The sequence below is a fragment of the Rhinolophus hipposideros genome, assembly GCF_964194185.1.
Source record: "Rhinolophus hipposideros genome assembly, chromosome: 22".
In the NCBI taxonomy this organism is placed as follows: domain Eukaryota; kingdom Metazoa; phylum Chordata; class Mammalia; order Chiroptera; family Rhinolophidae; genus Rhinolophus; species Rhinolophus hipposideros.
The window spans coordinates 2,881,110-2,907,047 of NC_138068.1; the positions used below are offsets into that span (position 1 = coordinate 2,881,110).

General features: G+C 52.4%; 1 protein-coding gene across 2 annotated transcripts in view; it reads right to left on the reverse strand.

Moving 5' to 3' along the window:
• PHACTR3 (phosphatase and actin regulator 3) overlaps positions 1-25,938 on the reverse strand; it is a 165,937-nt gene that overhangs the window by 133,389 nt on the left and 6,610 nt on the right. The window contains exon 1 of one of the 2 annotated variants that reach the window (XM_081033807.1): positions 16,855-17,121. The exons of the other annotated variant lie outside the window; for it this stretch is intronic. Coding sequence (XP_080889933.1) covers positions 16,855-16,972 — 118 coding nt within the window. The 5' untranslated portion in view covers positions 16,973-17,121. Of the gene's footprint in view, positions 1-16,854; positions 17,122-25,938 lie in introns of those variants that run through there. 2 annotated transcript variants of the gene reach the window in all.

Here is a 25,938-nt window from a genome sequence, read left to right on the forward strand (position 1 = left end):
CCGTGACTGGCCCCATTCTTCCCCAGGACACGGGCGATCCTGCCAGGGAACGCAGGCCTCTGAACTCCTAAGTGCCTCCCCTGGCAAGTGGAGAGTGCAAATAAATCCTGGGGCAGGAAATGAGAGAGAAGCATCGTCCCCAAACACGGTGCTCAAGTGGTCACATGAACTGGAAACTTCTAAGCAGAATCCTTAGGAGGTAGGGACTTTCCTGTCACTTGGGGCTTTCAAACAGGGGCAAGACTGGAACTGGGTGGGGATGCTAAGAAAGGGTGGGGGGAAGCAAGTGATGGATGGATGGGAGCATGACAGATAGAGAGAGAGAGACAGACAGACAGACAGACAGAGAACGATGGGTAGATATGAGAGATATATAGATAGATATAGATAGATGATAGATCAGACAGATAGAGAAAAATGAAAAAGAGAAAGGGAGGAAGGAAAGAAGAGAGAGAGGAGCGGAGAGAAAGAGGAAGGGAGAAAGGGAGGGAGGGAGGGCGGGAGGAGCCAGTACTTCAAAAACAAGAAGGCACAGCTGAATCGCAGATGCCCGGTGGGGACCCTGACTACCAAACGCTGTCTCATCCCAGATGTCTATGTATACCTGTCCCCAAGTCCACACACCATTTCCACTGGGTACCTGATAGGCCTCCAGATCAGAACCTGTCCAAAAGTGAACAGAGTACGTTTTCCCAGACTCCTAACCTGCTCGTCTCCATGTCTCCCCATCACTGTCCCGGACATCCACCTTCTTCCAGGTGCAAAACCAACTGAGCTCCATTCTCCAGGTCCCTGTTGTGGGCAGTGGGGGTGGGGAGGGTGTGTGTGGAGGGCAGTAATCCTGGAGGAGCTGAGAATTGCCCACCAGGAGGCTGGGACCTCTGCCCCATGCCCTTAGTGGAGGATTATCCCCCCCGTGTTCAGTCCCCTGGCTGAACTCTGTAGAAGAAGGCCCCGGGGGCACTCCGCTCAGACCTGAGGTGAGGCCCTGACAGACGTGTGCTCGTAAGTCTCTAACAACCTCCTGGCTGACACAGGGGAGCAGATATGTAGCATCTGCCAATTTCCATGGTGCAAATACTCCCACTGTGGCCAATCTGAAGCTACTGACATGATGTCCACCAGCTCGAAACATTCCTGAAAATGTAACCACAGCTCTCGTGTGCCACTAAGAGCTGCTCCAGGATGTCCCTGCTGCCTGCTGTGCAGGGTGAGTTGGAACCACAGCTGAGGGCAAAGGCAGAGGGGGTCCAGGGGAATGGGACGCAGGCACCGGAGATGTCTGCTGCAAACAGCACGCTCCCAGGCGCCACAGTCTCTGACTACCCGACCTCTTACTCCTGCCTTGCCCAGCACAGTTTAATCTCTACACTGCAGCCAGGCCAACCCCCTTCCACGTGTTAGCTCTGAAAACAAACCCCACCTGGGCCTTGGCGCCTCTCCAGATGCATCACGCATTCCAGCGAGGAAGTTCAGATGGATTTCATTTTTAAGCTCCCCACAGGGGACTGCAAGGAAACTCCTGGCTGAGAACACCTGGGTTGAATGCCCTTTAAAATCGGTCCAGCCCTGGTGCCTTCAGATGGCCTCTCGCCAGCACAGCATAAGCACCAAGGTCTCCCAGTTATTGGTTCTCAGGATAGAAACCTTCACATCCATCACCACAAACCAGGTACACATGGTCACAGATCGAATGGGCACAACCTCCAAATTCAACCCAGACCCAGAATCAGCCAGAAAAAAGCAGAGAAACCTCATTTAAAAGTCAGCACCTGCCCAGTGGCTCTGAACAAAGGACCACAGTGTAACTCAGGGCGAGGAACAGCCCCAAGCAATTCAAATGTACCGGTTAGGCTTTGAATCCATTAGCTATTGCTGTGTAACGAACCACCCTATAAAGTAGTGGTCTAAAGTAATAACAATTTTACTGCTCACTTGCCTTGGCTCAGAACCTAGGGCAGGGCCCATCTGCTTGACGTGGTGAGGGCGGGGCTCACTCATGCAGCTGCGTTCAGCTGGATGCCTGGGCAGGGCTGGAAACATCTGGGAATAACCAGCACGTGGCCAGAGATGGCTCTGGTTGTGTGGGCACCTTGCTCCCCATGGAACCAGCGCGCGGCTCAGCTCACCAGACATCTCTGACTCCTGCTTATCCCGCAGCTGGAGGGGCAAGAAACACAGCAGGCCTTTCTGTGTGCATAGAGCGATCTTTGCGCCAACGGAGCGTCACCCTCTACAGTCAGGGTGACCGCTCACCAGCCTCACCACTGGATGCCAGGCAGGAGAAGGGTGTTGCTCCCTGAGCTGCACTTTCTACTCTACTCACTGGCATGCATGGGGCGTGCACCTGGAGGTCAATTACAGTTGGCTTAGCTGGCATCTACAGCTGTAGATGCTGGTTCAAGGTCACAGACCTCATCGGAGCCTTACAACCAAGCCAGGTTTAGCAACTGTCACTGCCACATTCTACAGAGGAGGAAAGTGAGGCACCATCTGATGAAGGGACTTGCAGAGGTCAGCCAAGTGCAAAAGACAGGGCTGGGGCTCAGCCTGACCGGAGGCCAGCTCCTGGGCACCCAGGGGCATTGGCTCCAGCCGTGTACACGAGGGAGGCAGCCTTTGTAAAAGATGAGGAGTTACAGCAGTGCACATGCACACACACACACATACATGCATGCATGTGCACAATGAGTCGTTCCTCCAATGCCTTTTGACAAAAATAAACACAAAAAGCTATATGAAGGTTATCGCCTGAAAGACAGATGATGAAGTTGACCTTCAAAGAGCTCCTGGTGACCTTGGGAGGCTGTACCTCTCCCCCATTAGCCTCCTCTTCTTTTTAGGAAGGAAGGAGGGCAGAGCATGAAGAGGAAGGAGGAGAACAAAGGGCAGGAGAGAGGAAGTCAGACTTTAAACCCATTCTGCAAAGGAGGCCCCACATCACTCCCCATTCCACTCCTCCTACCACTGACTGACTTCAGTTCCTGGAACTCTCCCAAGCTACCTCACACCTCCTGGCCTTTGCATGACCCATTCCCTCTGCCCAGCACATCTTTCCTTCCCACTTGGGCTGGTTTACTCCAACCACTTTTTGGCTCTTAACTCAAGTGACATTGCCATTGGACACCTTCTCTGAGGCCCCTAGGGTCCCTTCACAGCCCCCGGGGACCTCACCTGGAGTGACTGGGCACTCAATTATGGAATAATATGTTCTGAGCCTATCCCCACTAGACTACTGCATGGGGACGGGGTGATGTTTCTCTTCTCTGTGGTGTCCCCATGCCTGGCATCACACCTGACCCAATAGAAGAAACTCAGTTTGCTGGATAGGAGGGAGAAAGGAGGAGAGAAAGAACCACACTTGTAGTGAGCTCCATGCATGCCTATACCCCATCTTTTGTGTCACTTCTTTTCTGCACCAGGTTCCTGTCTCCTTTCAGGGGGAAGACGCCATTTAATACCCCCTCTCCAACTAGTGCTGGCTCCTGGGATGTCACCCCGTGAAATGTTAACTGGGCTCCAGATGCTAATGGAAGAAATGACCTCACAACCTCCTGGCCAAGAGTTCACTGAACAAGAGGCAAACATCAGCTCCACCCAGGGTCAAAAAGACGAAACAAAAAAATGCAAGACAAGTGATGGGATAGATATTTTCCCATGAGAAAACAGCTGCTGTGTGAGCATATCCTCCTGGAATAAACTGTTATTAGTTCATTTAAACACCGCACAGAGACCAATTATGAACAAATTTGTAGGCTTATTTTTAACAATGTTATTACTGATAAGTTGAGCTCTGAGACCCTGTCCTTCTTACTGTTCATTCCTTCCAGGAATTTCCAACAGGGCACAACCATTTCACCTGAAGACACCAAGCTTTGTTGGTGGTGCTTTGGTGTTCCCTCAATTTTACTTTTCCTTATGGGTCCATGGAAATAGGAATAAGAAGGGTGCCGCTGGGTGTCATCACCACATACTCAGGACAAAAGCAACGTGCACTGAGCACCCACCCTGAGCAAGGCCCTGTTCCTGAGCTGAGGACCCAATAGCGGACAACACAAATCCTTAAAGAAAAAGCATATTTTCCAGACAGTGGGAAAAAGTTGTAAAAATATTCGAGGAAAGTAATCTCATTAAAATGTCAATACCGGAGAAAGGAATCCTCCAAGATGGCAGGGTAGATAAACACTGTGCCTGCTTCCTTCTGTGAACATATTAAAATTACAACTAAATTACAGAACAATCAACCTGGAGAGCCCTCTGAAGTCTAGCTGAACAGAAGTTTCATAACTCACGGTATAAAGAGGCCACATTGAGACTGGTAGGAGGGGCAGAGATGCAAAACGGGCTGGCCCCACACCTACCTGTGACAGCTGAGAATCAGGAGGTATATCTCAGCCATAGGGGTTGTCCCTGGAGAAGTGAGGGGCCCCGGCCTCACACCAGGCTCCCTGGCCCAGAGTACTGGTGCTGGAAAGAGGAGCCCCCATATCTGGCTGTGTAAAACAGTGGGGATTCTGACCATCCAGGTGGGACAAAAGACTACAGGAAACCCAGACATCCTTTAAAGGAGCCAGCACACAGAGTTAATCGCTTGCAGATACTCACCCTGGGCTCTGGCAGAGGGACGGTGACTAGGGGAATGTCGGAGGCATGCGGGGGGCAGACTGAGGTATGTGGTTTCAGGGAGAGGGCTGGAGGGCAGTCACCATTTTCCCTGTGAAGGGTCCTGCTCCTGTGCAGCTGTGTTGAGCCTGCCCCCTCCAGCCACTCTGAATCTGATTGGAGAGTTCTGCTCACTCCGCCCTGCTGACTCACTGGGACCCTGCCCCACACAACTTCCCCAATGCTGGAGGCACTTTCTCCAAGAGCAGCCAGCTCTGCTCGCACTGCACTTTCTTAGAAAACTATCGGACTCCAAGGGCCCCAGGTGGGTGGCGACTGGTCTCAGTATGCTCTGAAACTGTTGCTGAGTAGCTCCACGCTCACCACTGGCACCAAACCCGAGTCTACATTAACCTGGTTATCGTAACTCTTCCCACTCTGGTGACTCCCTGGAACCCTGCCTCACCCAACTCGCGTACCGCACAGGCTTTATCAGCCGCTGAACCTTAAAGGAGCTGGCAGGTGGCAGCAGCCTCGGATGTCTTGGCTTTTTGCAGAGCTACTCAAGGCCTAGTACTAGTGGCAGCCATCCTCGATTCAAAGTGTGGCCTCTCCCACGCGCTCACAGGTACAGCACAGGCAGTGAACAACCGTGGATCATGTTATAGTTCCTACTAGTTAGTCCCCGGCCAGTCACAGGGAGTGGGTGACATAGGACGGCACAGGAGCTCCTCCCAAGAGGTCCCAGAACTAATATACTGGGTGCTTGGCTTCAGACCACAGCCGAGCACTGGCCAATTAACTCCACAAGTGACACACACAAAGGGCGGTCTCACTAGGGCCCAGAGCCTGCTGGGGCAAATCCGACTCAGTGGGATGAGCGCCCTAAATAGCAGCCTGTAAGCTGCGAATGTGGCCAAACCCCACAGGCAATCAGCCTGAGGGCCAATGCCACCCACTGACGTACCAATAGCCATCAAGGCTCAACTATAACAGGAGGGCACACGCAACCCACATAATGGTCACTCCTGGAGCACCCACAGCAGGTGACCAGACGCCACAGGCACCTACTACAATAAGGCTGGGAGACAGAGCAGACTACCTAGTACACAAAAACAAACACCGAGAGACAGCCAAAATGAGGAAGCAAAGAAATGAGTCCCAAATAAAAGAATAGGAGAAAACTCTAGAAAAGGAACTAAATGAAATGGAGGCAAGCAAACCGGCCAGAGACAGGGTTCAAAACACTGGTTATAAGGATGCTCAAGAAACTTAGTGAGAACTTCAACAAACAGTAGCAAGTATAAAAAATGACATAGAAACTTTAAAAAAGAACCAGTCAGAAATGAAGACTACAATAACTGAAATGAAGAATGCACTAGACGGAATCACCAGCAGACTAAATGAAGCAGAGGATCAAGTCAGTGATTTGGAAGACAAGGTAGCAGAAAACACCCAGTTGGAACAGCAAAAAGAGAAAAGAATCGAAAAAAAAGAATGAGGCCAGTTTGAGAGACCTCTGGGACAACATCAAGAGTTCCAATATTTGCATCATAAGGGTACCAGAAGGAGAAGAGAGAAAACAAGGGGTTGAGAACCTATTTGAAGAAATGACTGAAAACTTTCCCAAGCTGGTGAAGGAAATAGACATATGAGTCCAGGAAGTGCAGAGAGTCCCAAACAAGATTCATCCAAACAGGCTCACACCAAGACACATTATAATTAAAACGGCAAAGGTTAAAGACAAAAAAGAACTTTCAAAGCAGCAAGAGAAAGGCAACTAGTAACTTATAAGGGAGACCCCAGAAGATTGTCAGTTGATTACTCAACAGAAACTTTGCAGGCCAGAAGGGATTGGCATGAAATATTCAATGTGATGAAAGGCAAGGACCTACATCCAAGATTACTCTACGCTGCAAGGCTATCATTTGGAATCAAAGGACAGATAAAGATCTTCCCAGACAAGAAAAAGCTAAAGGAGCTCGTCACCACCAAACCAATATTACAAGGAAGGTTAGAGGAACTTCTTTAAGATGGGGGACAAAAAAATCAAAATTATAAATAATAAAATGGCAATAACTACATATCTGTCAACAATTACTTTCAATGGAAATGGGTTAAATGCTCCAATCAAAAGACAGAGGAGGGCTGAATGGATAAGAATCCTCATGTATGCTGCCTGCAAGAGACTCACTTCAGATAGAAAGACACACATAGACTGAAAGTAAAAGGATGGAAAAAGTTATTTCATAAAAAAAAAAAAAGCTGGGGTAACAATACTTGTACCAGACAAAATAGACTTTAAAACAAAGGCTATAACAAAAGACAAAGAAGGACCCAGTAATCCCACTTCTGTTATTTATCTGAAGAAACCCAAACACTACTTCAAGGGGAGCTGTGCACCCATATATTCAGTGCAGCATTGTTTACAATGGCCAAGATGGGGAGGCAGCCTGGGAGTCCATCACTGGATGAACGGATAAAGAGGAGGTGGTACATATATACAGTGGAATATTGCTCGGCCAGGGAAGGGAACGGGTTCTCGCCATCTGCAGCAGCGTGGATGGACCTGGAGGGGATTGTGCTGAGTGGAGTGTCAGACAGAGAAAGACAGATGCAATGTGATTTCGCTTATATGTGGAATCTAAAGCACAAAATAAAAGGGGGGAAAAAAGAAAGAAAGAAAAAAAAAAGGAAAGGAAGAAAAATAAATAAAATAAAATGTCAACACTCTTTGCAATAGTGATCTTAAGGAAAAGACAAGTTCCATTAGATTCCAGGGAGACAAAGGAGAGAGGACACCACCCCACCCGGTGCCCCCACCTACAGAGGCTGCCCAGGCCCGCGGTAGCACGAGGCAACACTCTCAGTTCGTTACAATTGTTAGAAAATGTCCCTGTTACTCACCCTTTGGACTAAAACCATGAGAGAAAATAATAAAGTATTTCTGAACCTTTTGTTATTTTGTATTAAAGCAGAACTAGCTACTTACAAGGATTAGGGGAAAGAAAGAACAACAGTGCAGCGCAGGAGACCCTCAGCCCCACCATCCACGGGCAGCTCCTTCCTGAGCCCCAAGCTGCCCGCAAAGGGCCCGGGGACCACGTGGTCAGCTCAGCAGTCATAGCCTGTGTCCCAGCTGGGGCTGACTCAGCCTTTGACCCTGACCTTTGACTTGTGCCTGTCACACAACCTCACGTTCTTGTCGTCCCAGCCCAGCTCTCCAGCTAGGAGGATGGGCACCGTGCCTAGTGAGGAGCCCCGGTGCCCCCCAGCGACCCTAAGAACCAGCCCTAGGCCATGTGGGGGAAGTATGGAAGGTCCTACAGGGATACCCAGCCAGGAGGTTCCCTTCTTTCAGCATCACGAAGGCACCCGGGGAGACGTGTGCACCTGGGAGCCTCAGTACTGCACAGGATGACAGCTTTCCACTGTCATCAGCCAAAATGTGCAGGGCCCTCCACTCGCCTTTGGTGGCCGCTTCCCTGTAATGAGGAGCTCGTAACACCAGCTCACGGTTACTGCGATGGTCCTGCGTTCCAGGAATCGTGCTCAATGCTGCACAGAAACCACGCACCTCGTCCTCACCAGCACCCAGGCAGGTGCTGCTGCTACATGTAATCCTCCTTTTACAGGAATAAGGCTCAGACATGCTCAGGGGATCTGTGAACGTCACAGACCCAGGCAGTCTGAGACCAAAGCGTCCATGCACCTCCCAGCTCCCCTCAAGACCTTGTCTGTTGGCTTCCCAATGTCAAGGCCCCACCATGTCAGAGGCAACATGAGATTACAATATGAATCTGACTGAGCCCCTTGGAAGTCTACGAGGGCCAACAGGTGACTGTGTGGACGGCACTGTGGCCCCAGCTCTCCACCTGTCCTGTATCTGCGGGGGACTTGCCTGCTCCTCCCACCAGGGGAAGGCGTGTATTTCCTTCCCCTAGACCTTACACCGGCCCACATGCATTCTGATAGAAGTAGGCAGAATGGAAGGTCCTAGACCCTCAGAGGTTACGTGTGTTTCCACCACTGTCATGGAACATCACTGCGTCCCAGGAGGATGAGGCACACACGTGAAGGAGCCCAGCTGAGCCCAGTCTGGCTCATTAGCCCTGCCAACCTGCAGATGTCCAAGGAGCAGATGCTCACTACCGCAGACCCCGCGGGTCCAGAGGTCGCCATCCCAGCAGCCTGAGACACTGGCTAGAGAACGCACTGGACACAACACTGAGAGGTCTGGCACCTATGACATATGCACCTTGTCATTTTTTTTGTCAAAACAGCATGTCCCTCACCAGACTGTGAGCTTCCAGGACGGGCAGCAGTCTTTCCATCACCCCCATGCTGTGCTCCCTGAACACAGCAATGCTTCGTGTGTCGGCAGATCAACAAATAACACGTGCAGGTTCGCAGATGGGCCTGCCCACACTCGGTGGCATGCTCGTCTCACGGAAACCTGCGGAACCGCCTGTGACCTTTGCCACGCCTCTGTCTTCTCACCCTTCTCCGTACTGCCTCCCGCACTTTATTAAGACCTGAAGTCGATCTTCTTTTGTATATACATAAATTTAATTCCAAAGAAGACCATCTAGCACCGTGCTCTGTGGAGAACCGGTATCCCAGGTCATCCATGAGTCCAACAGGAAAACAAGGACGGTGCCAGGCAGACCCAGCAGAGCAGCACCCTGGTGGAGACAGTCCTGATACCAGGGAGCACTTGGGGCTTTGCACAAAAGCCCCTGCTGACAAATGCGCCAAGGTCAGCAGCAACTAGACTCATGTGACTGCAGAAACACAGTGATTCCAGAATGAGCATTGCCTGAGACAATGTTCTCCTGCCAAAGGGAAGTGGAAAGATAACTTTTGGCACATCTTCCGGACTTTATTCAAATCCCCTGAGCTATTGATTACGACAAAGCAAAATGTTGCCTGCACATGGATACAAACTTCCAAGAAGTATGAAACCAAAAAATAAAGTAATAACAATGCAACTCATTAGCAAGGGCACTGAGACCAGTGGCAACTTTAACAAAGTGTTACATTTAAAACAGACGCAGAACAACGTGTGATGAACACACTTTTAAGTCCTGCAGCCACAGCTCCCACCCTCTGCTCGGGTCTTGGCAGATTCATCTCGTGGCTGCCAAGCAATCAACATCAAGTCTACTTATGTGTTCATGCCCATTAGATAAGGGGCGTTGCCAAGCTACCCATCCAAGTGATTCACTATAACAACCAGGAACACTGGCCCTAAAGCATTAAAAACAGGACCTTCCACAACTTTGCCGATGGCTGATTCTCTGCCGTCACCTTGACTGACTTTCAATAAATAAATCTTGTTCTAGTGGCCATTCTAGTTAAATGAACTGGGAAATGGAAGAGTATGTCTGTGCCTGTGTGTTTATGTGACTACAAAAATATATACGTCTGTGCGATGGATTGCTTGAACAAGGAACGGGATGAAACACGTGTACCTGTCCCATCTAAAAAACCGCCTGCCTTCCAGTAAGATGCAGGAGGAGGCCAGCAGGTCCGCAGGGCAGAGAGCAGGTGGGGCAGAGAAAGTGGGCGGGGCAGACAGTGGGCGGGGCATGGATTGGGCGGGGCAGACAGGGTGGACAGGCCATCAAACTCACCTAGATTTAAACTCCTCTTTAAGCCACCGTGGCAGGGTTATTCAGCCTCCCTGAATAACCCTCTGACCCTACTGCAAGGGTTTAGAGAAAGATTAAATAAAAAGAAGTGTGATGTCCCCAGAGTTAACAACAAGCACATTTTCACTCCGACCATCAATAATTTACCAGACCGTCAGCTCCATGAGGGCCAGTGACCTTGTCAGCCTTGTTTCCCTAATAAATATTACTAAATAAAAATTTAGATGGACATAATATTCAGGCTTGGACCACATATCTTAGTTCAACCTTTAATTTCTTGGTAAAGAAATGTCATGCAGCATAAAAATGCTTCAGCCTTCCGGAGATTCTTCCTACATGAGATTTCAAAGGGCAGCCTGCGCAGCCCCAGATGTGTTTGGTTGGGGACACAAGTTCTGTTTATTTTTAAATTGACAAAGATTGTAGTTGACTACCAGTGGTCACTCTCCGTTTCCCCTTCCTTTTTGCCTTTTCTTGTTAGGGGTAGCCAAGCAGGTATCAAAACAACCGTCCAAACACACAAACACACTTCCCAGCCCCCTAGAGCTGGGAGTGGTCATTGGGCCCCCTCTGGCCAAAGAGGGTGGGGCTCCCAGGAAAGCAAGGTCCTACTAGCTCAGCAAGTGGACACCCCTTGACCTGTCCCCATCCGTTCTTCGTGCCTAGAAAGTGCACTTGGTGCTGGAGATGCAACAGCCATCCTGTACCCAGGGGCTTGCAAGGAGACAGCAGAGCCTTGACCCGCGGGACACAGAAGCTGGTGCGCTGTCAGCACTTCCGGTGAAAGAGAAACCCCTTTCTTACTTATAGCCAGTGCTATTTAGGTTTTCTATCACGTGAAGCCAAACCAATCCCTAACTGATAAGCTTGCCAATATTTAAAAACCACATTGCACATAAAAATCTGGATTTCCAACATATCTCTTAAAATAGGACAGTATGGCCGCCCCGGGCCCACATCCCAGCACCGGGTAACCGGCTCCATGCAAGCAGTCCTGCTCCCTGACCCACCCATTTGCGAGAATCCTCGCCCCTGCAGACACTGCAGTGGGGGCCTGGGTTAAGCAATTTTATCGTAGGTGGAACAGATCCCAGCTCTCAAATTCAATAACGGTAAGTCTCCAATCCTCTGATATACCTTGGTATAGCCTTTCCTTTTGCTTCTATTCCTGTGACGTTTTACATCCACCCTGCAAATAATGCCCTGGTTGAAGCACTGGTGAGGGCTCAGAGCGTCCCCACCCTCCACACCCACGCCTGCTGCAGCTGGGGCCACACCTGGTGCCACAGGCCAGGGTTCAGACCTGAGTCCTTCAAGGAGATGCCCTTCCCAGAAAGAGCTCACTAAGCCACCTCGTAAGAGTGAAACAATAAAACAAATACACATTCAAGTCCTAGTTCGAGACCACCAATGTGCTGTCCCATAATTACAGGACCCGATTCAATAACTTGGAGAAGGTGGGGAACCCTAGAGGAATTGCAGTTTGGAGACGGAGGCAGGGAGGGGTCTGGGGAACAGCATTTGAGGAGGAAGGACCAGGAGCTGGACAGGGAGGGAGGCTGTGGGGGAAAAATGGCCCCAGAGAAATGGTGGTTATGGGAAAGCATGGGTGAGGTCAGGAGCCAGAGGCTGGGTGGGAAGAGACGGTTAGAGCCACCCTGTCCACACAGCAGGCTGCTGGTGCTGCCATCCGGGTAGACCAGAATCAGAATCGACCCGAGTTCTCCCCCAATCCCTCTTCTCATCACCATTCCTGAGCCTAGGCTCTGTGGCTGGTGCTGTTGTGTGGCACAGAGGAGCATGGCGCCCCGAGTCCTTACCAGCCCCTGGCTAGGTCAGCACAGCACTTACCCACATTTCAGAGGTGGAGGAAATGACACGCAACGAGGCTGACCAGCTTGGCCCTCACAGGGAGCCAGTTAGAGGAGGGGCTAAGGGTGGCCCCGTGTGCTGTCTTTCTTACGCCCCCTGCAGTTCAGGGTGGGGGTGGGGGTGTGGGGTGCGGCGCAGATGCTCTGAAAGGCGTCTCCCTTTCCAGGCTCTGAAAGGCCGAGGTGGAACCGCCCCTGCTCAGAGAAGTGGCTGAGGCGCGTCCACACTCACCTCCCAGCTGCCCTCTGGCTATAACTGAACTGCTTGTCCACGGAGGCCCTGTCCAGCTGGCAGGAGGGCCCAACCTCCTGGGCAGCCCCATACCTCATCAGCTACACACTGGTGTCTGGTGCCCGAAGCCATTCGTACCCCAAATGCTGAAGTCTCCTCCGTGTGAGGCCTTGCTGGGCTCCCGGCCTACAGGGCCACAGTCCACAGAGAATGAAAGAGGCCTGAAGCCCAGGTAGTGATGAGCGCCACGAGCAAACGAGAATGGAGGGACAGGAGTAGGGGTGACTGGGGCAGGAGCCACTTTAAACTAATAGGGTGGGCAGGAGGGCCTCTGAGGTGACACTGGCCCGAGCCCTGAAGAACAAGAAGGTGTCAGCAGAACACAGAGGTCTGGAGCTCAGGAGCCAGACAGGTCAGTGCAGGTCCCACTGTTGTCAGCAGAGAGGCTGAGACCACGGCTGAGGGCTGGGCTCAGTGGCTCCCCAGCTGTGGTCACCCGACCAGCACCATCAGCAGCACCTGGTAATTTGCTGGAGATGCCACATTCAGGGCCCACCACACATATGCTGAATCAGAGACCCTTGTGTGGGGTTGACAAGCTCGGCAGGGGATTGTGATACACACTTTGGTGTGAGTGAATAATTGACACAGGCAGCTCTCCAGGGAGATTTTGCCCTCAGGGGACACTCGGCAAAGTCTGATGACATTTTGGTTGTCACCACTAGGGGCTGGGGTGCTACTGTCATCACGTAGATAGATAGGAGGGTTGCTGCTAAACACCCTACAATGCACCGGACAGCTCCACAACAGAGAAGGGTGCGGCCCCTCCTCAGTGGTGCTGAGGGTGAGAGACCTGCCCTAGATCAAGGGGCCCCCACCTGCTTGGGCATCAAAAGTAGAATGTTTAAAAAGGTAAACTGCAAGGCCACACAGAAACATTTTAAAAAGCTGTCCCAGGTGTCCCGGGACCCTTGTCGGTCCTCGGGGCTCCAGGGAGACACTCCAGGGAGAGAGCTGGGAGTGGAGGAAGAAGGCAGCAAAGAGAGCACTGTGGGAACCCTCGTGTGATGGACTCGAAAGAGGAAAAGGGGCATGACAGGCAGAAAGTAGGAAAGAACAACTACCAAAAACCAGAGGTCAGGACAGTGAGGGGACAAGACAGAGAAGGCAGAGTGGTGGCAGGAGATTGGACGAGAAGGAGCTTACAGACTGCCTTCTCTCTGCGGGACCGACACCAGGGCAGGCCCCAGGCATGGAGGGGCAGGCACCCTTCCCACAGCCTGGGAACAAATGCGGGGAGAGGACACTTAACTCCTGGTGAGTACGAGCTCCTCAGAAGGAGGAAAAGTGGTGGGGACGCTGCCTTACCTTTGAAAATGTTAATTTGGAGAACTCCTAAACTGGGGGTCTCCTGCTTGTGGGAATAAAGATTTACAGAGAGAAACGTATAGAGATAAAGAGGGAGTCATTAATGGAGCAATGACGTAGAGAGAGTGCATGGGTTGGCCTTCGGGGGAAATCCTTCACCCCGGCCACCCAGGCTATGGCCACAGACGTGGCCACTGAGAGATTTAGTGCACGGATAAGACCACAGAAAGGTGCTCCAGGTCACCAGCAATCCAGGAGCCGCAAATTAACACAACGAAACGCCATTTGTCACCATGCAAGAGAAAACCCGATTGATGCTCTCAGGTGTTGGCAAGGCTTTGAAGAAAGAGCATTCTCAAAGAGTCTGGAAGGAATGTCAATTGGTATATTTTCTTCCAGGAGGGTACAATATCATAGAAATAAAAAAATATGGGTTCCATGTGACCCAGACATCCCACTAGCTGGGACATGCCCTAGAGGAAATGCACAGGTCAGCAGCACCATGTTGCCTGTTATAAGTATAACTGAAAACAACACAAACATCTAATAGCTGAACTGTGAAAATATAGTCCTTGGACTCCTACGTGGCTACTAAACGAGGGAGATGGCACTACAGCGGTGTTAAGCCCTCCAACACCCAGTGTTGACTAGAAACACCAAGGAGAGCCTTCTGTGCCGTGTACTAGCACTTGTGTTTCATTAAATAAAGGTCTCTTCCCAAGAACACATAGATATAAACATGTAGGAAAACGTACAGTGGATGCAGAGATAAGCGCTGGAGAGGGAAACGGGTGTCACCGTTTACCATCCCATAAAGTTCTGAGGTTTTACTAAGAGAATATTGATGCATTAAGAATTCATTTGGGGGGCAAGGTAAATGCCACCTTGAGCTGTTTTATAAAAGTATAGAAGCTAGATGGAAGGTGGCGACTCTTGCACTTGACTTTGTGCCGGGTTATGCCACAGCTGGAGCACTGGCTTCAATTTTCAGGAGTTGCTCTTTAGAGCAGCAGGTGGTCAGGTAAACAGATCCCAAAGGGAGAGCAAGATGAAGGACTGGGGCTTTCCAACCTCGTGAAAAAGGACTCCGGTTGGTGGGCTAAGTGACCTAAAACCCCAGACTCTCTGAAAGCCCCAGGAACACGCATTGTGAGAAGATGCCACCAGGATTGGGGGTAGCAGAGCCTTATGAGCCATTTGAAAAAGAATTTGTAAATAGGTCCACCGAAAGAGAAGCGTGCCCTGCATCAGAAAGAAGTGAGTTGCCCAACAAAAGAGGTATGCAACCACATGCCGAACCAACCAGGCAAAACAGTTGTAGAAAATATTCGCTCCCCTTGCCCAGCCTTCCTGCCTCAAGCTCCCGGGTCGCTTCCACCTTGAAGATTCTGACATTTTCCGCCAGAACTCCGCTGCTTACCAGGACCCATAAGTGCTTCACTGCTTGGTGCTTTTCAGTAAGGTTCTCTCACTCACAGAATCATGCGTACTGTCCACTTTTCACCTCAGATATCTGCTCTCTGGGTCCCATTTTGACCATTAGAACGAGAGACTAACTCGGGTGTCCGTTTTCTCCAGCATCACTTAATCACGGCATCCAAGCCCTCCCACTTCTCTCCCTGGTGGAACGGGCACCAGGCACCTGCCAAGCCCTCTGTTCCCACCCACGGAGGCAGAAACTCACAGACAGCCAAAAAGCTAAATCCTCCATCATTTCCGTTTCAAGTTTGCTTCCTTTTACTGCCAGGGAGACAAAAGGAGCTGGGAAGGATTCTCTCGTGACGAGCCACTCAACTTCGATAATTGGAACAATCATGGATGTGCATCTCCAGCGTGGAGAACAACTAATCCAACATGGAGTGCTGAGGGCTTAATCCTCGGTTTCTAATACAAAGATTAATTAAAGCCTTCAGGGTCTGCTTATGGCAGCCTCTGCTTGAAACTCCAAGGAAATGAACTTGCCCCCCCAGAAACAGGAACGCCAGGGATTTCCTCAGGCTGGTACCTTAGTTTGACCGGATGATACATTGCCAACAGTCCTAACAAAGAAATCTTACAAGTCTTGCATGGGTTTATTGTTTAAAATTTCAACGTGGGCCCTGTGCCCGCAGAGCTGCCGTTCATGGGTCTTTCTTTGCAGTTAGGAAAGCCCCTCTGTGCTGCAGCGAAGCAGGGAGACCCGCCCCACAAAGCCACGTCCACGGAGCCCAAGGATGGTCTTCATCTGATGCCCACCAGGCACCCTGATTGGGGTCCCACTGGGGGGCCCTGCGTTTGCAGAGAATACATCTTCAAAGGAGGGTGAGGGCAACGATTGTCCAAACAGACTCAGGGCTGGTGCTTCCCTGAGATGGGAAAAGAGCCCTGAGGTTGATACCGAAACACCAGCCTGGGTTCCTTTCCTTGAACCCTGCATTTCAGAAGCCCAGACTTCTCCCTGTGAAGTGAAAATTGCCTCTGGTGGAGAAAGGTTTTAATGATCACTTCGCTTCCTGCGTCTCCATGGTGACAGTGCAGGCACAGCCCACCCCCCTCCTGCTTTATTAGGCCTTTCTTCCTCTCTGGAAAGTAATCAATCAAGACACACTGACGCCTTTGTGACCGGATTTATCACCTACACAATGGACGCTACCGCGGGAGAGGAGAAGTGGCCGACGTCTACACAATTTCGTGAAACCGGCTCCGAGCCGCACACCTGGCCGGGGAGGCGGCGGCGCCCAGGTGCCGCAGGCCCCGCCGAGTCGGGCGCCCAGGGGACGCCCCTCCGCTCGGTGGCCCCAGGCGGCTGCCCGCTCCCGGGCCACCGGGGGAGGGAGGTGGCGCTCCCGGCCGGCGCCGGCGGGGGCGGCCCCAGCTCTGACTCTTCCCCGCGCTGGTCCGCACCCAAGAAGAGAAGCCCCCGATGGACCACATCGCCCGCCAGCCGACAGGAGGGCCGATGCCCGGGGCCTGGCTCCCCCCGGGAAATCGGCTCCTCTCCGGACAAAGGGCAACATTACTGGGCGTGTGAACTGCGAAGCCGGCGGAGGGTCCCCAAATGCAGGCGGGGACGCCGAGCAGCGCCTGGGAGGTGCGCCCCCCCCCGGCCGCCCCCCCCCGCCCGGCCGCCCCCGCCCGGCCCTGTTACCTGGGTTCTCCCCGGCATCCGCGGAGGAGGTGGCCGAGGAGTCGCTGAGGACGCTGGGGTCACTCTGCGAGCGGCCCCGCGACACAAGGCATCCGCTACCGTCCTCGGACGCGGCCATGGGCCCGGCCGGCGCAGCGGCCAGTTGAGGGAGCCGCTTGGAATCAGAGCATCCGAGGCGGCCAAGGTCACTGGCGAGGGGGCTGGAGGGGCGAGGGGGCGTCTTTTTAAAAAGGAAAATCCAAAGGGCCCGGGAAAGGGAAGGAGCCGGCGGAGGACGCCGGGCGCTTCAGGGCGCTGAGACAATAGCCGACAGGCTGCAGCCAGGCGCGCGGCCTCGCTGTTATTTATTCGTCTTTATTCCCATTCTTCAGTCTATATTCCAGGAAAAAAAAGTTGAACCAGAAAATAAAAACTTTTTCTTGTCAAGTGTTTATTGCGCGCTTTGGGGCAGGGGGTGATGTCCATGAATTTCTAGGGGTGCTCCCTCCCCCCACCCCACCCCCCACCCCCCCGGAAAAAAAGGGAAAAAGAAGAATCTTTGCTCTTGCAATTGCTTTAATCTGAAAGCTGTTCTTGGAGCATCTGTTGGAAAACATTAGGATTCTCCCATCATGCCACGCGAGAGGAGCATGACGTCACGAGAGAGGGGAGTGAGAATGAGCGCGTGGTGATGGGGAGGGGTCTCAAATACCTGGACTCAGGCCGCAGCAGCTCTGGGGAGGGGGGAGCTGCATCCTGAGTTGTGGACCTCCCACCCCCACCACAGCAGAGCTCTAGAACCGAGAATGCTTCCAGGGCCCTCTCCCCAGCAGGAGGGGAGGAGACCCTGAGGGTGCCTCCCTTGGAGGCAGGGCCAATTTCCCCGGCAGCTGGTTTCCTGGGCCCTTCCTCTCTGGGATATAGAGGCCAGTGGGTCCTGCTACCCAGGCTCCACCACGAGGGGGGGCACTCCCCGGCTTTATCCCTTCCCACTGCCCACCTCTCCTTCCTCCAGATCCTCAACCCCTGGCCTGGGAAGACAGAGGCAGGAGGGGCAGCTGGTGCCTTCCTGGGAGGCTTCCCCACCTGCCCTTGAAGCTGATGGGGCCAGGCAAGGGAGGTGATAGTCCTAGGGCTGCCACTTACAAAGGGGTCCTCCCAGGTGCTAAATAGCAGATCTCATAATTCCAGGTGGGAGTGTGGGAGAAGCGCAGGCAGCCCCCACCCCTCCAGCTCAGGCGGCAGCTGTGTGCAGATGTGGTGGAGAAGCTCCAATGGGCACCATCCTGTTTCAGCCCCTTAAACAACCCCGGGGGATGGGCGCCCCTGAGTCCCCACTGCAGATGATGAAACTGAGGCTCAGAGAAGGAGCTTGCGGGTCGCACAACTGATGACAGCAGAGCAGCGACTATTGGGCCCTTTCTGGGGTAGCTCCTTCCTATCTGGCCAGCCCCTAAGCAGGGCTGGGGTACAGGGGGAGAACCCTGACAGTGCTGGATGAAACCCCAGTGACCAGCCAAGGACAGAATCAAGATGTGGGGAAATCACACGGACGATGGCCCACACAGAGCTTTGGGCTCTGTGCAGTAGTTGCCTCCAAAGAAAGCATTCGTTCACTGGAAATCTGCAGAAAGCCTAATGCAAGCTGGGCACCACACCAGGCGTCAGGGATCCAACAGGCAGCAAATGCAGAAATACCCCCAGTGGGACTTCCAGGAGGGAGCCCGAAATGGTCACCAATAAACCAACAGATGCCCCCCAAAACATTTCACTACACTTGGCAATTAATACCCTGGACCAAAGAGGAAACTAACAGGACATTTTGCTAGACACTTTTCATCCACATAAAACTGCTGGATGGGAACGCGCCCAGCTCTGAGCTGAGTGCTTTACTCAGGGCATCATTTCTTCCTCACAAAGCCCTAGGAGGTGCGAACTGTCATCTCCACCTTGGAGATGGGGGCAATTCAGACAGGTGAGTGCACCTGCCCAGGTCACAAGCCAGGACGTGGCAGAGCTGGGATATGGCCCCCGGCCCTAGGAGTCTCCAAATGGGTCCTTGGGCAGGTTTCAGAACCACCAACCATACCATCAGCTCCTCCCACATCTTTGCACTTAAATGGATTTTCAAGGAAACCATCACGACAGCGACAGCAATGCAGCGTCCCTGTCATGGAAGAGAAGGACCATGGTGCTGACTGGGTCCCAACCACCCGAGTCCACCAAGCGCTTCCACTTTGGAGAAAAGGGCGATGAGCCAGTGTGGTAGATGAGTTCAGACACCCAGGCACCAAACGGAGAAGTTTTCCTTACTGCTACCAGGACAAAGAACAGAGGGAATTTCCAGGGAAGCCCATGTTCCTCATGGCCTTGTCCGTGCACCACGCAATCCAATGGCTGATCCCTCCAGATGGTCTACACCGCAGGGCCCATTCACCCGCTTCCTCAGAACTGCACAGATGGGGCTTAGAAGCACCCTTCACTCAGCATTTGCTCCAGAGCTCACGGGCAGTGAGAAGGCAGATGAGAAGGGTGACGACCGAGCTTATTTCTTACAATACACACTTTAGCAAAGCACCGCGATCTGGTGGCACTAAGTAGCGATGGGGCTGGTCATTATAAGTTTCACTGGCTTTGAAATATTCTGTAATATAGTTTTAAGGATAAAAAAAATGAGTGACCCCATGTCTACTCATCAATAGCAAACCAAGTTTCCTGGTGAATTTGGCCTTCTAAGTCATTCACCCCCAGGCCAGGACCACTGCAGGGCTGGGAAGGTCTGGCCCACAAGGTGTGCCGAGGGCCGCTGTCTGCAGGGGGGTCCGAGCCTCGAGGGTCCTCAACAGGTCTTTGTGAATGTCACCAACTGTCCCTTCTCAACAGGAACCCTGGCAAAGGTGGGTTTGATCAGCAAGCGCACTCTGGAGACCCTACAGGAACCTGCAGGCTTCCTAATGGCCCCCCAAATAGAAACAACTCAAATGTCCATCAACTGATGAATAAATAAAATGTGGTCTATCCATCCATCCAGTGCAACAGTTTTCAGCCCTAAAAGGAAAAAAATCCTGAAACCCGCTACAACGTGGATGGACCAAGTGAAAGGAGTCAGTCACAAGAGACCACGTATTGTATGGTTCCAGTTTGGTGAAATGCCCACAGAACCAGAGGGCAGGTCAGTGGTTGCCTGCGGGTGGGGGGTTGGGTGGGGGGAATGGGGAGTGACTGTTGATGAGTAGGGTCTGTCTTCGGGGAGTGACAGAAATGTTCTAAATGTTGTAACATTAGAGTACAGTGATGGTTTCACAACTCTGTAAATACACTAAAAACTATTGAATTTTATACTTTAAACAGCTGAGCTCCATGGTATGTAAAGTTTTGCAACAAAGCTGTTCAGAAAAACAAAACAAGGTCCACAAAGGCATGTAGGCTGAGCACCGCATGTGAAGGGTGGTTTCCCTCCCCTGCCCATCACCTCTGCCCACAAATACCACGCTGAAAACCTCTCTTGTCCCGCCCAGGGCTCCCAATCAGAGGCCCTCCCAGGAGTCATCCTTCTGGTCCTTGGTCAGAAAGCCCACAGCCACGGCCTGAATCCAGGCCGCACCAGCAAACCCCAACGTGGCTGCCTCAAAGAACCGCAAAGGGCCAGACGAGGCCCCACCCTTCGTGACAGAGGCCAGTCTTCACCCCCCGCCCCTTAGTCCACAGGCTGAGGGATTTTTCTCCTCATCCATCAACAGAGACAGAATTCAACCACCAAACTCCATTGCTTAAAAAGAACTACTCAGACCGTCGTCTCTGTCCAAGCTCTAAGGGAATCAACTAAGTGGGACAAGTGGGCAAAACCCTAACGTGGGAATTCCAGGTCAAAAGAAGAAGGACCAAGACAAAGCAGCTCCCTACAGAGCCCGGTGATAAGGAGGGGAGCCGCGCCCTCTGCTGGTCACAGGAGAAACTGCGCCCGGTGCGGTCACCTGCAGTCTGCTTCGTGCCTTAGGGTCCTGTGGGGTCTGGAGCTAAACAGCAGCTACACTGGGACTTTGCCCCGACGCTCGGAAGTTTGCAATGTCAACAAGTGAGGATAGAGACCTCGGGCCTGCCTCCCTCCAGATCTCCTGGAAAGGGAGCAAACATCCTATGGCTTCAGCCTCTGTTGGCTGGGTTTTCATTTACTTAACACATAGGTCTTACTACGCGTCAGACGTCGTTGTAAGAACTGTATCATTATTAACGTGGCTAATGCTAAACATAACCAAATAAGGCAGGTACCATTATATTCCTAAGTGGCACAGCCAGGGACCTCGTGCTTCTCTGGATCCCCTAAAAGTCACTCAGTCAATGACAACAGCAGGAGAGGAGGCGGCGGCAGTGGGCAGGATGACATGATGACAGCGGGGTTGCAGCCACACAACTGCCCAGGGGCCGTCCATGTATTGACTAACAACCCTGGGAAGCTGGACACGTTATCCTCTTTTTAGGAAGAACAACGTCGAGGCTCCGAGAAGGTACGTGACTCACGGGAGCTTCCACATGTCACACGTCCTTTCCTCACTGAAGGAAAGGACTGCTACATTCTTTGCATTGTGCCTGCCAGCCCCTCCCTGGGGCCTCCCTGCCGCCCAAAATCTCTATCTGCAACTCCAGCTTACCTATAGTTTATGAAGAAGAAGCCGTGTGCTTGAACAGACACCCACTGAACCCTGACTCTCCCCGGGCCTGTCCTGCGTGCTATGGGGAACGGCTGGCTGCCTCTGCCAGGACAGAAAATGCCGTTCTGGGGACGGCATCGCTTGTCATCTAGTCTACAGAAGCCCAAGTACACAGGAAGGTATGAACAAGGCAGATACAAGTAAAGGGGAAACAACGTAACGTCGCTGGACTCTAAATGGCTGACCAATAGACTTTCCAGACTAGGGGATATTACACAGTGACTTTTTAAGTGAAATAAATCTATGGAGTCTACCACCATTGGGACTCTACTTCTTCCTGGGTGAGTGGCTGCATCGCAGCATGACATAACGATACCCAAGTCACTCATATAGACGCACCCACGTCCATACTCCTTCCCCAGGCCCGGGCTCCTAGGAAAGTGTTCAGATGGTGTCTGGGCAGCTCTGTCCTCAACTGATGGAGTGGGGGTCCCAGAAGAAGGGACAAGGGCTGGAGATCGACAGTAGGGGGTCCTCCAAGTTCCCACCAGCAATGCTCTCGTTTTTGCCAGGAGAAGGAGATTGTGAAACACTTACATGATTAGAATGTTAAAACTAAATAAAAAGGCAAACCGTATCCCGACAATTATGCTCGTAGCCCGACCACCAGGCCATCTTACTCTTTCACTTTTAGAAGAAGATAATTCACAGTTGAATATGGTATTTGTCACCCAAACATTTTCTCTGATTCCAGGTGTACATTTTAATATGTTTATTAGATTTATATTCTAAAGAGGCTTTTTTTCCCATGGGAGACTGCAGAGCTGGGCTCATTGACTCACCAGAGAGCCTGGATTTATGTCACCGACATCCCATCGCAGAAATAGCAGGCTACGTATTTTACAGCGTAACAGTTCAAACATAGCACTGCGCCTGATCTATAAATTACAGAAAATCCATAATGCTAGGTTTATAGGTAGTACTTTAAAAATACATCATAAGTCCCAGGGCCGGAGCGATAATTCCAAGGTCCCACTTGCACAAACCTATAAATAATGACGGATGCGGCTGTATTTTCACAGAGGCTGTGATCCCTTTCAGGGCCCAGCACTCATTAAATCCACTGTGCACTTTAAAGCTGGTGCGTCCACTGGGGTTTCGGATTTGGGAGCAGCAGTGATTTAGGCAATCCGATTCTGGCGCCTGCCCCAGTCCCCACTCTGTCTGTTCTAACTGTGCCAGGGGTGTCCACCACCTGCGGGGGATAACGTTCAAGCCCATGTCTAGCAGAGGCCACTTCAGTCCAGCGACTTGGGGTGCACCAGAGATTGCTCCTGGCATTTCACGCTGTGGTGTTTGGGACTGCTGACCCTCCCGCTTCTCTTCAAGGGCCACCTGGGGGATGTGTGTGTCCACCCATGCTGTAATATAAAACAGAGCCCCAGGGTTTTAGAGAAACAGATCCCAGGGGGCTGTGAAGAGGGAGCGGAGGTGCAGAAACCCAGGGTGGGGTTGGTGCCGGTTCCCACCAGAACCCACCGCAAAGATGAGAAGCTGATCCTCCATCCTTCGGGCATAGGTCTGAGGACCACAAGGATCCAGCAGACCACATCTGGGGCCCCCAGGTTTGATCCAAGAAAAACGTCCTAGAGAACATGAGGCCCTGTCTTGGGGGTGATTGACTGATGTGCTCACTCACTGATCCATTTGCCCATTTGTTCGAGTGTTCACTGAGCACCTAGCACGCGCCAGGCACGGTGCAGGGGGAGAAGGGTGCTCTGACGACAGCACATACACAGGCCCTGGGGTGAGAACGCACTGGGCAGGTGGAGGGGCTGACACAGGGCTGGGTGGCTGGAGCACTGGGGCAGATGGCAGCCAGGGAGGGCGGGGGGCAGGCCCCAGTACTCCAGGGGCCTTGTGAACCAGGGAGTGGAGGATGGATGTATCCTAGGAGGGATGGAAAAGCCAGGAGGAGCTCCAGCCAGGAGAAAAAAGACAGCAGGTTTACCTTCTCTCTCGAGAGGTTCTGGGGCCACTGGGAGGAGAATAGACAGGAGGGAAGCAAGTAGAGGCCGGGAGGCGAGCGAGGTGGGCGAGGTGCTGCACGCAACAGGGAGACGGTGGAAGCGGCCCGGCCTAGGGTGGGGACGTGGCGAGGCAGCGCCGTGGACGGAACCAAGACACATGGTCGGCGTGCTCAGCATTCCTTACATATAAAGATACCTGCAGCCAAACCGCAATAAAGGAAAACTCCCTGCGCGTGATTACTGTTACAATTCAGAGAGTTACCAGCTGACTCATGTGCTCTGTCAGTTGGAGGGGGGCTTCTGCTTTCACGTTGGGATTCCTCCAAGCAGGACTTGGCTGGCTCCAGTCCCACCACCCCATAAACTCGTGAAGCTGACGCAATGGGGTCTTATCACAGTGGTGTCACACCATGTGTACCGAGCAGCACGCTGTGGGCAGACCCTGGGGTAATCCACTGACCCACAGAGGGGCGGGCAGAATTCACACCCCCAGCACCCCAGCCCATCACTCAATCAGATGCTGCTCCAGGCACTGCTGCGAAGGCTTCCGTAGATGCAATCAGGCCATTATCAGCTGGCGGAAGGCGGGGACATTATCCTGGATGATCGATGCTCTAGTGGCATCACGGGAGCCCCTCACAGTAGAGGGGAGGTAGAAGAGGAAGACAGAGATGGGGCAGAGAGGAGGGATGGAGGAGAGACCCAATGCAGGAAACCAGGGCTGGTGTCACCCTCCATCGGGGGGACAGCGAGGCCCCAGGGGTGGACACTGGAGAACACACACAAGGTCACGCAGGGAGCCAGGACCCGGCCATCTGCCCAACTCCAAGGGTCCTTCTCCTGCCTCTGCACCTCCCTGCACCCCTCCCCACCCTGCACGGACCATCCTAGGAAGATGGATGCGCTCACATCCAAGGTCAACCCAAGACTCGAATAAAAGGAACAAACCATGTAGGAGGACAGGTAGAAAGGCATCCCGCCGGAGGGACACATGGCATGCCACCTGCAGGACACACAGGGTCCTGCATTTGGCACGGGGTTCTTTCCTACCACCAGCCTCCTTGCTTCCAAGGCAGGCATCTCCAAGGTGTGGCCAAAGTTGGGGTATTCATTAGGTCCCCATATTAGGCACTAAGAACGAGTACTGCCTTCCAGAACAAACGGCAGAGAGTGTCATTAAGGGTTATGAGAGGCAGGAGAGCAAAGCGGCCAAGAATTCAGAGCATGCCAAAATAGACTGCTCAGGTTCAAAGGCAGCTCCCCCCGCTGTGTGGCCTTGGGGGGACAGCCCTCTAAGCCTCGGCCCTCTGCTGTGCACGGGCTCACACTGCGTATACAGCCATGCAGAACAAGGAGCTGAGCCGAGGACAGGGTGCGCCCAGGTCCGGGACCGGCGAGTGTGACTACCACTGTCCTCGCCGAGGGTCTCCGTGGCCCCTCTCGGGTCCCACGCTGTGAGGACTCCCACGCAAACCCAGCTTAAATGACAATTATAAAATATTTTGCACTTTCACCTGTGATCATAATTCCCCAAGTTGGAAATCACTCTAATCTATAAATGAGAGGAATACCTCTTCTTGTTTATTATCTAAATGTTTAATCATTGGGGGGAGGGAAGGGAGCTAATTTACAATGATTTGGGGGGATTATAGGATAAAACACAGAGAGCAAAGCCATTCAAATAAAAACTGAAATTGAAATTTGCAGCAAGCCCTACTGTACTGACACGCTCATTACCTGAGGGTGGGTACACAGCAGTCATTAAAGAGAGCGGGTCACAGACAAGGGCAAACGTTCGGTTCATGTCGCTGCGTTGGACACTCACAAGTTCCCTAACTTGTATCAGAAACCGCATCTAATGCCACGTCTCTTTGAGTTCCTACCCCCAGGGTACCTACCATCCGCACACGTCATGCACATTCCGGGGGCAGCAGGACACATGGCCGCCTCCCTGGGATCTCGCTGATGGGGGGAGGAAGCAGGCAGGGGCTGGCTGGACAGTGGGAAAAGGTGGGAGGCTGGGATTAAGATGAAGGTGCTGGCCAAGGGCACCTATTGTGTCCAGGGCGGTATTGGAGGGTCCAGGCAGGCCCACCCACACCCATTTCAAGTGGCGCTTGTAGAAATGGTGTGTGAATAGTTCAAGACAGTCTAAAAATGTGACGTACAAGAGAACACGGAAGCCTCTCAAAGACATGCACGTGTACAAGTCTGCAATGTGAGAGGGAAAATGCTGCTGAATTTGGGGGTTCTTCTGCTGAATGGTTCTCCTTTAGGGAGACGCCAGAGACTCCATGTTAGAACAGACGCGGCCTGAAGGAAGGAACTCCTATGAGCCTGGAGAATGGCTCTGCCGTCTCCACGGGGGGCGGAGGGGGAGGGAAGGGCTCATGCTCTTAGTAAGGCCGCAGGATTTACAAAGCACC